The 12803-nt window shown below is 49.2% G+C and overlaps 1 protein-coding gene across 2 annotated transcripts; it reads left to right on the top strand.

Annotated features, from left to right (window-relative positions):
* The first annotated feature begins 1616 nt into the window (after window positions 1-1616).
* CYBA (cytochrome b-245 alpha chain) lies at window positions 1617-12134 on the top strand. 2 transcript variants are annotated; one of them, XM_087728773.1, is made up of 6 exons: window positions 1617-1730; window positions 4594-4663; window positions 6216-6290; window positions 7621-7704; window positions 8551-8632; window positions 10932-12134. In XM_087728773.1, exons 1-6 carry the CDS (start codon window positions 1673-1675, stop codon window positions 11112-11114), a joined length of 552 nt encoding a protein of 183 aa, XP_087584899.1. In that variant the 5' UTR covers window positions 1617-1672; the 3' UTR covers window positions 11115-12134. The 2 variants fall into 2 exon arrangements, with proteins under 2 accessions (XP_087584899.1, XP_087584900.1); XM_087728774.1 differs by lacking the exon at window positions 7621-7704.
* The last annotated feature ends 669 nt before the right edge of the window (window positions 12135-12803 follow it).

Below are 12803 nucleotides of genomic sequence, written 5' to 3'. Positions count from 1 at the left end.
CAAAGCCCACCCAGAAGGGAAAGGCAAGGCCGGAAGCGGTCTGCTTGAAGGGGAATCTAGGGAAGGGCAGCTGACTTTGGAAGGAAAGGAAGGAAGGAAGGGCTGGCATGGCAGGAGGGCACCCTAAAGGGCCCAACCTTGGCAACCTTAAGACCTCTGGACTTCAACTCCCAGAATTCCTCAAGCCAAGTGCAGGTTGGAGACCCCTGCCCTAAAGCAGTGTTTCTCAACCTTGTCAACTTGAAGATGTCCGGACTTCAACTCCCAGAATTCCCCAGCCAGCAAATGCTGGCTGGGGAACTCTGGGAGTTGAAGTCCGGACATCTTCAAGTTGACAAGGTTGAGAAACACTGTCCTAACCACTGCTGGGGAATTCTGGGAGTTGAAGTCCGGACATCTTCAAGTTGCCAAGGTTGAGAAACACTGTCCTAACCACTGCTGGGGAATTCTGGGAGTTGAAGTCCGGACATCTTCAAGTTGACAAGGTTGAGAAACACTGTCCTAACCACTGCTGGGGAATTCTGGGAGTTGAAGTCCGGACATCTTCAAGTTGACAAGGTTGAGAAACACTGTCCTAACCACTGCTGGGGAATTCTGGGAGTTGAAGTCCGGACATCTTCAAGTTGACAAGGTTGAGAAACACTGTCCTAACCACTGCTGGGGAATTCTGGGAGTTGAAGTCCGGACATCTTCAAGTTGACAAGGTTGAGAAACACTGTCCTAACCACTGCTGGGGAATTCTGGGAGTTGAAGTCCGGACATCTTCAAGTTGACAAGGTTGAGAAACACTGTCCTAACCACTGCTGGGGAATTCTGGGAGTTGAAGTCCGGACATCTTCAAGTTGACAAGGTTGAGAAACACTGTCCTAACCACTGCTGGGGAATTCTGGGAGTTGAAGTCCGGACATCTTCAAGTTGACAAGGTTGAGAAACACTGTCCTAACCACTGCTGGGGAATTCTGGGAGTTGAAGTCCGGACATCTTCAAGTTGACAAGGTTGAGAAACACTGTCCTAACCACTGCTGGGGAATTCTGGGAGTTGAAGTCCGGACATCTTCAAGTTGACAAGGTTGAGAAACACTGCCCTAAAGGACCCAGGCCAGGTTCATTGGGGGGGGGGGGGGGATTTAGAACAGGAATGGGAATGGAAGGAGGGCTGGAAAGGGCCTTGAGCTCCCGATCCCATGATCCCGGACCATCAGCTACAGACAGATGGGATTTGGAGTCCAGCCACACTTGGATGGAGCCCAATTCCAGCCCTGTCCGACCCCACCCTTGCACCAAAAGCCAAACTTCGGGGCTGGGGGCTTCAAGGGGACGAAGCCTCGTTGCCGCTGCTGCCCTTCGTGCCTTCGCGCTTTCCCCGCAAGAACTCAAGGAAGGGGCGCTTCCCCCGCAGATCAGCCGCCGCTCCGCTCTCCGCCCGCCGCCTCTTCCAGCTTCTCCCGTGGGGGGTGGGCAAAAGGCCGTCCGGGCTTTCCCGGACCCCCTTCCCAGCGAAGAAGCGCCGTCCGAGCTGCCTGCGGCTGGCGGGGCGCGGAAAGTCCCCGGGCGTTGCTGGCTGGGCGGGCAGAGGAGGAGCAGGAAGGACGTAGCCGCGATCCCCCCCCCTCCGTTTGCCCGGCCTCTCGCTTGCTTGCCCGGCTGCCGGCTGAGTCGGGGCGGCGGCGCGATGGGGCGCATCGAGTGGGCCATGTGGGCGAACGAGCAGGCGCTGGCCGCCGGGCTGAGTGAGTCTCGCGGGGGGCGCAGCCTGGGCAGAGCGCGGGGGGCGGCAGGAGCGCCGAGGGGAGGGGAGGGGGCGCAGGCTTTCCCCCCCACCTTTGTGGCTACCCAGTTCTTGGCGCTTTCTCTCCCCCGCCCCGTCTTTCTTTGGCTACAAAGTCTCTAAGTTTGGCTACAAACTTTCCAAAAGTTTTCTCTCCCCGCCCCTCCTCTTTCCCGTTGGGTAAATATTTTTTTTGGGGGGGGATTAGAACAGGGACCTGTGGAAAGAGGGACCCCCCCCCTCCCCGTCTCCTCCAGGCCTTGGACTTTCGAGCCCATCATCCCTGACCAGGTGGGATTTGGAGAGGAGCCACACCTGGATGGGCGCAGGTTCGGCCCAAACGAGGCTCCCGGTGGCTTTGCGTAAAGAGGCGACCCCTCCCCTTCTGCCCCCACCTTCCGTGCGAGAGAGACGGGGGGGGTGTCCAGGTGCGAGGCAGGTCCAGATGCGGCCCCCAGGTGTCTTCGGGGCTGCGTGGGGTGCTTGGCAATCGGCTCTCGTAGCCTGCAAGAATTCCTGGCGGTCGCCTGCCCGGACCCTCAGCCCTTCGCCCACCTTCCCCCCCCCCCCTTGTAAGGCGGGAAGGAAGAAGGTCCCCCCCCCCCAACCCTCAAGGGAACGCTCGGCCCGCCCTGGGGAGAGAAAGTGGCTTTCGGTTGCAAGCGAAGGAGAGGGAGGAAGTGCACGCACGAAAATAAAGGGGAAGGACGCTTGGAAGGAGAAACGGGGCCCATTGCTGGGGGTGGAAACAGCACGTCCTTTCTGGCCCTTCGGCTCCTCTTCTCCTGGGCCTCAGAAGGGGCGGAAGGAGGGGGCCCAAGCTCCTTTGGGGGTGGTGGAAAAGAGGAGCATTAAACAAAATGGGAAAATGGGAAAAAAATCCCCCAGAGGGAGAGGTAATTAAAAAAATATTAGACTCTGCAGAAAGGAACAGATTGATTAAAGAGAAGGAAGAATCAGAGTATTGTAAGATAAGGGGGACGTTTTTATCACTGGGTAGAAGATGAAGATGGGCAAAAAGAAACAGAAAACTGAGTAATTTGATAACATAATATTTTATTTCCATTTCATTCTATACAATCACATGTTTACTGTAGATAACCGGAGCATATAGCATTGAGTAATAAACACAGCCCTCACTTATATAGAAAATGCCCCCTAAAATACAAACCCAATATACCACCTCGGCCCACCATACACCCTCTTTCAACCCCCTCCAACTTTCATTCTTCCTTCTCACATACCCCTCTACACCTACTTCCCCTCCCCCTCTATCTAACCCTAACCCTATCACTCCCTCTCTTAATCCATTCCCTAAAACTGAGTAATTTGGAGAGGAACGTAGAATTATAGGGGAGGAGTTGAATTAAAAGGCAACTGAGATGTAAATGTAACAGCAAGATAAAAAAATAGATCAAAAATGATGTCACTGTTAAATAGGATGACATGAAGACTGTAGACACACTGTAGGATTAATCATGTAGGAGGGCTGATGGGGGGAAAAAACTTTTCAAAAAGAAAAGGGGCATAAAACCTTTTTTCTTTTTTCTATCCAAAAGGAAGAGGCCTGCTCTGCCCTCTATCCATAATCATAGCCCAGCTTCACAGTGGCCAGTTTAACAGACAGACAACTCAAGGCTCTTGCAAGGGGGGTTTACTGCTGCAACCGGTGGAATCCACCAAATATTCCCCCAAACCTTTGAAGGAGGGAGGCAGCCCCAGGGACTCTCTTTTGAAGGAACATCCCTTGGAATCTTAAAAGCCACCCGGCCCTCTGCAGGGGCTTGTGGTCCAGCCTGAGTGATGAACTGGACACCCCTCTTGGCCCAGCCGAGGGGACAGGAGCTCACGCCAAGCACGAGACCTTTGCATGAGAACAACCTCTGCGTGGCCTCCCCCCCCCCCCCCATCTGCAGGAGGAGGTGGAGGGTGGGGGCAGCTTTCACTTCTCCCTTTTGGCTTCTTCCTCCTTCAAAGGGGGCAGCCAAGCAAAGCAGCTGCCTGCATTTCTGCGCCTGCACTGAATCCGAACCCCACGGGAAGGGGGGGAAGGAAAGACCCCCCCCCCAGCCCAGCCCAGCCCAGCCCAGGATCCTGATGCTTCCAGGAGTTTGAATCCCCAGGAAGGCCCACTCCCTTCCATGCCTTACAACTGAACGTTGCAGCACAGAGGAACACGGCTGCCCTCTGCTCCTTTTCATCCTTCCCACCCTCTGTCCTTTAGCATCATGGGACTCGGCTCTTTGGAGGAAATTTGAAATTGAAAATTGAAATTTAATGACTTTATATGGAGGAGGAGGGGGGGGGACTGCCGTCCCACCCATCTTTTGTGACCTTCTGAAGAGCAAAATCAATGGGGGAGCCAGATTCACGTAACAATTGTGTTACCAACTTAACAATTGGGGTGGTTCATTTAATAACCGGCAAGACAGGTCGTAAAATGAGGCAGAGCTCATATAACCACTTAGAGAGGGCTATAAAAGCGCTGTGAAGCAATATATGTCTAAGTGCTATTGCTATAACAACTGTTCTCACTTAGCAACAGAAGTTTTGGGCGTAAATTAAGCATTACTTGTACCCCTGTTTCGTTTGAACAACCAGAAGATTAAAAGCAAAGTGTGTATATGTGTCAAACATGTACATCCGCAATGTTCCTCTTCAGTTGTCAACAAAGATCTGCCGATTCCCACGGGCTCAGGAGTTGACACCAGTTCCCAGTTTGCTTAATTTTTGGATCCGAAAAGTTCATTGTGGGTAGAAAGTGGAATAATCTCACAAACCAAAAAAAAAAAACAACCCCCTTTCTCTCTCTCTCTCTCTTTTAGTTTTAGTGACCGGTGGCATCGTGGCGGTTGCAGGCCAATTCAAAATGTGGCCGATTGCAGTTTATGCAATGTATCCTTTCGTGAAAATACGGTAATTGTTTAAATTCTATTCCCTTGCAACTGGCTAGGACAGTGTTTCTCAACCTTGGCAACTTGAAGATGTCCGGACTTCAACTCCCAGAATTCCCCAGCCAGCGAATGCTGGCTGGGGAACTCTGGGAGTTGAAGTCCGGACATCTTCAAGTTGACAAGGTTGAGAAACACTGTCCTAACCACTGCTGGGGAATTCTGGGAGTTGAAGTCCGGACATCTTCAAGTTGCCAAGGTTGAGAAACACTTTGCTAGGACAAATAACACCTGGATTGCCTATAGCTATTTTAAAGTTATATCCATATTAAAAGGAGTCTGGATGTTAAATTCTGCCTCAGTTATTTGGTGACTTTGGGTCAATCATTCTCAGCCTAACCCACCCCACAAGTTGTTGTGGTGAGGAAAATAGGATGTGTTGGATATGTTTGCTGCCTTCCGTTAGTTGTAAAAACAATGAAGGCAGGATACAAATAAATAAATATTCGACACGGAGACTCAACCAGGACGGGGGTTCCAAGACTGAAAGTAGTAAAATTAAGGAAGCTGGGTAGCTTTGCTTTTTGCAGAGACTGGTTGCAAAACTTGGAAGGTTTGTGGTTGAAGAATTTGGAAATGTTGTGGGTGTGAGAGTGAAGGCCTGGTCCTGTTGGACGAAGAGGGTCCAGGAAATTGCATTTCTGTCCGTTGCTGACGTTGCCCTTTGGGGTTTCCGAGAGGAAGCAGAGCGATTAAGGCGAGGCCAGAAGGAGCACAGCTGCATCACGAGGAAGGGAGCCCACATCGGGTGGTTTCAGCCAGGGGTTGTGAAAGAACACACGGGGGGATCTGGGCATGGCGGACAGGGCAGGATTCGCCCCATTGTACCCCATCCGGGTGGATTTTTAGACTGACAAAATACAAACTGGAGGATCAGCCCCAGACAGTCTTTGGGGACCATTCTGCAAATCATGGCTTTCCCCAGGTTCCACACGGAAGACCAAAGGAGGCTTCTTCCAGGAGAGGCTGGCAAAAGGACGGCTTCTTTGGCCCTCAACAAGGAGCGGCAAAAATGAATCGTGCCAAGGTTTAGGTCCCAGGTATCTACCGCTTAGCCAGCCCAACCCAGCAAAGCCTCTTGGCTGGTCAGAAAGCCCCCCTTTTTCTCCCCTTCCATCTCCTTCCCCCCCTAAGAGATGTTCCTAATCCTGTCCTTAGATTGGAGGGGGGAGCAAGCCTTATTTACTCCTTATTTATTTCTTAAATTTGCTTTGAAGTGACTTTTTCCTTTCACTGCCTGATTTATCTCCATAATATTTTCCCTCCTTGTCTTTCTCCCCTGCTGGGGATGGCAGAGACCCTGGGCAGGTGGGGGAAATGGATTCCCGCTGTTGCCAACCACCTGCGGGTCTCAGCTTTCCTAAAGTCAACTGGTTTCTGCCCCAAATGCCTCCTCCCGCTTGGAGTTGTTTCTTGTAGTCCTGAACTCTTTTCTTTCTCTGTCTCGGAGCCTTAAAAAGAATCCTTGTTTCTGTCCTTAACCTTTTCGCCTAAAGAGCTGCGGGCGTCTTCGTTTGCTTTCTGGAGTATCCCCGAGGAAAAAGGAAAAAGGGATCTACTCTGGAGAGATGGTGAGTGTTGCCTTTCTTGACTGTGAGAATTGGCAGACCTGGGTCTGGTGAAGAAACTCAGCCTGCTGGGAAACACAGCTTTCTCTAAAACAACCATGAAGCTTCTAGCCCTCATTTTATTTATTTATTCATTTATTAATAAAATTTATAGGCCGCCCAATCCCGAAGGACTCCGGGCGGCTTACAAAAAAAAGAAGAAGAGGAAGAAAAAAATAAGGAAAGGACAGATTTAAAATCACAACACACGCATTCGTTCTGATTCGTTCTCAACAGTGAGGTCAACAGCCCCAGGCCTGCTGGAATAGCCAGGTTTTAACAGCTTTTTTAAAGGCCATGAGAGTGGGTGAGGTCCGGATCTCTGGGGGTAGCTCGTTCCAAAGGGTCGGAGCAGCCACAGAGAAGGCTCTCTTCCAGGGAGCCGCCAGCCAACATTGTCTGGCTGACAGCATCTGAAGGAGGCCCAATCTGTGGGATCTCACTGGCCGCTGGGAGGTATGTGGCAGTAGGCAATCTCAAAGGTACTCTGGCCCTAAACCATATAGGGCTTAAAGGTGATAACCAACACCTTGAATTGAGTCCGGAGACCAATTGGTAGCCAGTGCAGCTCGCGGAGGACAGGTGTAACGTGGGTGTACCTCGGTGCACCCAATATCGCTCGCGCGGCTGCATTCTGGACTAGCTGCAGTCTCCGAACACTTTTCAAGGGTAGCCCCATGTAGAGCGCGTTGCAGTAATCCAGCCTTGAGGTGACAAGGGCGTGAGTATATACAAAAGTAGACATTTATGTTATATCAGGGACGGAAAGATGTGATTATTCTCTACCCCTCCCTGCTGCTTAAACTCACAGGGTGAACGATGTAAATGGGGGGAAGTGAGATCAATCTGGATTGTTTTAAAAGGACGAGTTGAGGGAATCTACAGGGTGAGATGAGGTTAGTTGGCCCTCCTGCATTCCTCAAGACAAGACGAAGGGAAGGGAAGAAGCAAGGAGACGAGATAAGGAGAAACTTCCTAACCGTGAGAACCATGAATCGGAGCAACCACTTGGTTCCAGAAATGGTGGGTCTCCATCACTGGAGGTTTTAAAGAAGACACTGGACAGCCACTGGTCTGGAATGGTAGAGGGTCTTCTGCTTGAGCAGAGGGTTGGATTAGAAGATCTTCAGGGTTCCTTTCCAACTCTGGTATTCTGTTATTATTCTGAATCTGATAAATGCACGGAAAAGGGTGTGTTTTTCGGAGTGTCACGGAATGCTTCTTCCCTTGAACTCAGCGTCTAATTCTGTGCTTTCTTCTTCTTCGGCTGTCTCTTTATTTTGATTTCTCGCAGCGGCCAGAAGTATTTCACAGCGGCTGTGAAGACTTGTGGACCCCTGACGAGGAATTATTATGTCCGGGCCGTTCTCCACGCATGGTAATTTGCACCCCCCAACCATTTTCAGACTGCAAATAACTCGGTCACATCCACCAACCCAAGGCAGGGTTTTCAGCTGCAGCTCTCCTGCTCAGGCCCTGAGGTTGCGGATATGAAGGTGAAGGAGGGTGGAGATACTCACAGGTGGTCCTCAATTCATGGCCGGTTGCTTAGCAACAACTTCAAGTTACAACGGACGCCCCCCCAAGCTATTTATGACCCAGTTTCAAAGTTATGATGTTCCTCCCCCCCACAGTCATATGACTGCTTTTTAATATAGCAATAGCAGTTAGACTTATATACCGCTTCATAGGGCTTTCAGCCCTCTCTAAGCGGTTTACAGAGTCAGCATATCGCCCCCAACAACAATCCGGGTCCTCATTTCACCCACCTCGGAAGGATGGAAGCTGAGTCAACCTTGAGCCAGTGAGATTTGAACCGCCGAACTGCAGTCAGCTGAAGTAGCCTGCAGTGCTGCATTTAACCACTGCGCCACCTCGGCTCTAAGCCACATTGATGGCCATTTTCCACATCTTGTGGTCACATGACTGAGATTTATGACAATTTCCCCCCCCCAGAAACAAATGTTAATGTCCAGTTTTCTGCAACCCCCACCCCCCACCCCCAATGCTCCGCTTAATAACTGCTGCAAAAAAGATTGTAGAATCAGGTGCTGGCTGGGTGTTGGTGCAGCTGCCTTTAGAAGCTGATTTGATAGCATTGGTCACTTCGGGTTTTCTGGCAAGCCAAACACAAACCTTTCCAAATGAAATAGTTGTTCTCCCAATCACAGGGGCTGCATTCCTAGCTAACCCTTTTCTCTCCTTTAAACGTTTATTTTGGCAGTTTAGCCATTCCTGCAGGATATTTGCTAGCCACCATCCTTGGCACCGTTTGCCTGGCTATAGCAAGTGGCATCTACTTACTGGTAAGTGGCTGTCAGATTGGCATATAATTGTGATTCCCACAATCAGTTTTCATCTCTCCTCCTTCTGAAAGAGCGAAGAACATTTTTATAGAGGATTTTGGACACAGAGAGAGAGAGATTAAAATATAAGAATATATAACACTGTGAAGTCACCTGTAGAAGACCTGTTTTCCCTTTGTAAAAAAAAGATCTTCTAATGCTCATTAATTAGCCATTTAAGAGGAAGTGGGTTGTCCAGGTAAACTGGGGGCTTTTACCTTTGGCAGGTAAGGAAAAGCCTTTGGCGCTCCTCTTTCGCCATCTGCTGGCTGGAACGGCTAGGACATTTAAATAATGACCTTTTCAATATTTTGAGCCCACTTTATCATACAGTCTTTAACTAATTCTGTTTTGGAATCCATCTGTACTAATACATTGTATATTCTCTTTATATGCATTAAACTTTGATCTCTTATTTGTTTAAATAAGTTATCCTCGACTTGCATGAAACCAATTTTTTTTTAAATTGTTGTAAATGTGTTTTTATTTTCCATTTTCATTTCGGACAGTCACATATATACTGTGCATAACCGGGGCCTTATAACATTAAACAATAAACACAGCCATTCCTCTTGTCAACAATACCCCCAAAAATAGAAACCCAATGTACCTCTTCGACCCTCCATACACCCTTTCTTTCGCCCCCCTCCAACTTTCCTTTCTTCCCTCCAACATTCCCCTCTACCCTACTTCCCCTCCCCCTTTACCACTCCTCTCTCCCGATACACTCCCTCCCTTCCTTCTCACCCTCCCTCCCTTCATCTCTCCCACCCTCTCTACCCCTCTTTCTTCTATCCCTCTACTCCTCCCTTCGGTGTATTTCTACTATCTATTAATATATTCAGCTTGTCCTATTTTTACAGTGAAATTAATGAGCAACAGTATACAAGTGCAATCGTGTTACTTTAAAATCTAACACATACTATATATCCCCCCTCCCCCCTCCCCCCTAACACCCCACCTCCCTCCCCCCCCGACTTCCCAGAGCCCGTACACGGTATAGGTTTTTAACAAATACAGTCTAAAATATATTAAGACAAAGGAAATAAAAAAAAGAAGTTAATAACATCTCTGCATGAAACCAATTTTTAATGTTGGATACATGGGAAAGAATTTGGGTAAGAAATGTAAAATTTACACAAGCCCAAAACTTGAGAGAAAACTTTTATAAGATGTTTTTATAGATGGCATTTGGATCCTAAAAAGTTGGCTTCTATGTATCCGAATCTACAACCCAAATGTTGGAGATGTGATTCTCTCGACATTTAAATAACGACTTTTTGAAGACAATGTGGTTACGAATGTCTTTTTGGTTTCACCCAGGTGTAAGAAATGAATACGTACATATTTGGGTCTAAAATGATATTACTGTTCTGACCTAGGCTTGTCCTGACAAAACCCCTTTTATTAAACGAATGTGACTCTCATTCTCATTCAGCAAAGGCTTGGGAAACAGTCTCTCAAAGGAATATTTATGACCACAGACCTTATCTATCTTGGAAAGCTGCCATATTATTATTTTCCAAAGGAGGCGCTGTGCAAGGAAAGACTGAGCACAGAGTCTCTGAGATTCACAGACAGATCTTCAGACTCCTGAAACGAATCTAATGACCAAATGAACGAATTGTTTCCCGCAAAAGCCCCCTCCCCTTTCGCTCCTCTTTTATTTCCTATGGGAGGGGCCGTTCACCTTCCACCTGTGACTTTACTCCCAAGTCTACCCTGATTTCTGAGCTGTTCTTTTCTTCTGGCGGCTCTGCGCATGCGCACACTGGGAACAGGCTCCAGCTGTTCCTCTGCCTCACTGCTGTCTAGCTCCGAAGGCACCTGATCACTGCCAGATGTCCTCGGCCCTGTCTCTGCCTTCGATGCAGAGCCCTCATCCGAGCCTTTCCCAGCTTCCAGGACTGTCCCATGCTCCTCCCCAACTCCTCACTGTCCGGTTCTGCTGCCAGCTCCACTGGCCGCTGGTGGGCCACCACAATTAGTCAAATTAGTATTTGGTTGGTTGCCTTTCCAAACCAGCTTGAACCCAATGAATAAATGATGAAAAGCAAAAGTTTAAGCTGGGGAATTCTGGGAGTTGAAGTCCCCAAGCCTTAAAATGGCCCCAGGTTGGATTCCCCGTCTGTAGATATTTATCTCATTTGCATTTCCCCCCAATTTCTTCCCTATACTTTATTTTTTTGGGGTTTTTCCCAGGTGTTGAAAGTCAGCATTTCCTAATTTTCCTTCCTTTCCCTCTGGTTTCATCCTTCAGGCTGCCATACGTGGGGAAGAGTGGCGGCCCATTGAAGCGAAGCCTCAAGAGCGCCCCCAAGTGGGAGGCACCATTAAGCACCCCCCCAGCAACCCACCGCCCCGGCCCCCTGCAGAAGCCCGGAAGAAGCAAACGGAGGAAGAGCCAACTGGCCAAGACAACCCTATTGAAGTGGTTCCTTAGGAGTCTCCCCCATCAGATAGACTGCAGGAGGAGGCGGAGGCTCCACTTCTGCTTGACCAAAGCATGGGAGACACACCCCAGGATTGGAACTCGGGCCAGACCTTTCCCAAGCAGGAGGATGTGGCTCTACCTGAACTCCTGCAAGCCCCTTGGGTGGGGGGGGGCTTCTGTGGTCTTTCTCTTAGGCTTCCTCCCTTCCTCCCCCTGCTGACCCCCCCCCCCATGAATGTTTGAAAGAGGCATGCCAATAATTGCCAAGTCATAAGTGATACTGAGTTTAAGCCCGAAGGATGAATAAATGGAAATTAATACACAAGAGTTTTCTGCGGCTGGGTGTAAACTTGAAAAGATTTAAAGAAAAGGTGTCAAATTTGAAATGCTGAAATAAAAAGGGATTGCAAAGCTTCCTGGATCACGTCAGACTTGGCCACACCAGCAAAGTTCTTGGCTTCGTTTCTCCCCCTTAGAAGATATCAAATTGCTCCTATTTGGGGGTAAAGCACCACCCCCTTGTGTCTCCCCCATCCCTCTCCCCCAGGTCTTCTCTCTCTCCTCTTCCTTCCTCCCTGTCCATCTTACTTGCCCCCCCCCCCCAAGTTGTCCCACAAGAGTGCAGGACTTTTGCACCCCCCCTTCTCCGGGGTCTTCCCAGCCACTCTATGACTTCTGCCCCCTTTCCCCAAAGTTTTTGCCCCAAACACTTCGCTTCCCCTTGGCTTCCCCTCTTAAGTTCTTCCTGGTATCTTTTTCTCCGTCTCGTTTCAGCTCTGATCAAGTCTGCCTTTTCTCCTTTTCAAAGGGAATCAGAAAGAACCTCTTCCTACAAATCGTGTATCGGGTTTTAGTGAAATATTCCCAGAGGCATCATTTTTAATTGAATGAATTAATCTTACCATCCCTTCCGTGTTTGCTCTTGTTTTACCTGGACGTAAAGGGCTTTATTAAATTCCTCAATTTAAGGTGTGAAGTCTAACTGCCCCCTTGCTTGTCTTAACCAGTTCAATAAACCAGTTTTGAGGATGTTGTGGTTTTTATTTTGCCTTGGTGCTTTAACTTTTATCTGTTTGCTATAAAAGAATATCTTGCCCATCCAGCCAGGTTGAAAGTGGCTGAGAAATCATCATAGTTGTCATGATCAAAACACCCCCAAAATCGCAACCCCACCCCCCAGCCTTGGTGTCTTTGAGGAAGAGGGGGGACCAAGAGCTGCCACTTCTCTCTGAAATAGCAATAGCAGTTAGACTTATATGCCGCTTCATAGGGCTTTCAGCCCTCTCTAAGAGGTTTACGGAGTCAGCAACTTGCCCCCACAGTCTGGGTCCTCATTTCACCCACCTCGGAAGGATGGAAGGCTGAGTCAACCTTGAGCCGGTGAGATTTGAACAGACGAACTGCAGAACTGCAGTCAGCTGAGGTAGCCTGCAGTGCTGCATTTAACCACTGCGCCACCTTGGCTCTCTGTAGTTAGACTTATATACCGCTTCATAGGGCTTTCAGCCCTCTCTAAGCGGTTTACAGAGTCAGCATATTGCCCCCAACAACAATCCGGGTCCTCATTTCACCCACCTCGGAAGGATGGAAGGCTGAGTCAACCCTGAGCCGGTGAGATTAGAACAGACGAACTGCAGAACTGCAGTCAGCTGAGGTAGCCTGCAGTGCTGCATTTAACCACTGCGCCACCTTGGCTCT

Source organism: Thamnophis sirtalis, unplaced genomic scaffold (assembly GCF_051295495.1).
Source record: "Thamnophis sirtalis isolate CommonGarterSnake01/CBP01778 unplaced genomic scaffold, rThaSir2_p1.2 scaffold_14, whole genome shotgun sequence".
Classification (NCBI taxonomy): domain Eukaryota; kingdom Metazoa; phylum Chordata; class Lepidosauria; order Squamata; family Natricidae; genus Thamnophis; species Thamnophis sirtalis.
The sequence above is the reverse complement of the archived record's forward strand: the minus strand, read 5'-3'. Positions and strand labels throughout refer to the sequence as shown.

Excerpts from the sequence above, each read along its gene's own strand:
- CYBA (XM_087728773.1), top strand. The coding sequence starts at position 1,673 with ATGGGGCGCATCGAGTGGGCCATGTGGGCGAACGAGCAGGCGCTGGCC. Across the intron at positions 4,664-6,215 it reads CCGATTGCAGTTTATGCAAT|AGCTGCGGGCGTCTTCGTTT; the intron begins GTATCCTTTCGT and ends TTTCGCCTAAAG. Across the intron at positions 8,633-10,931 it reads CAAGTGGCATCTACTTACTG|GCTGCCATACGTGGGGAAGA; the intron begins GTAAGTGGCTGT and ends TTCATCCTTCAG.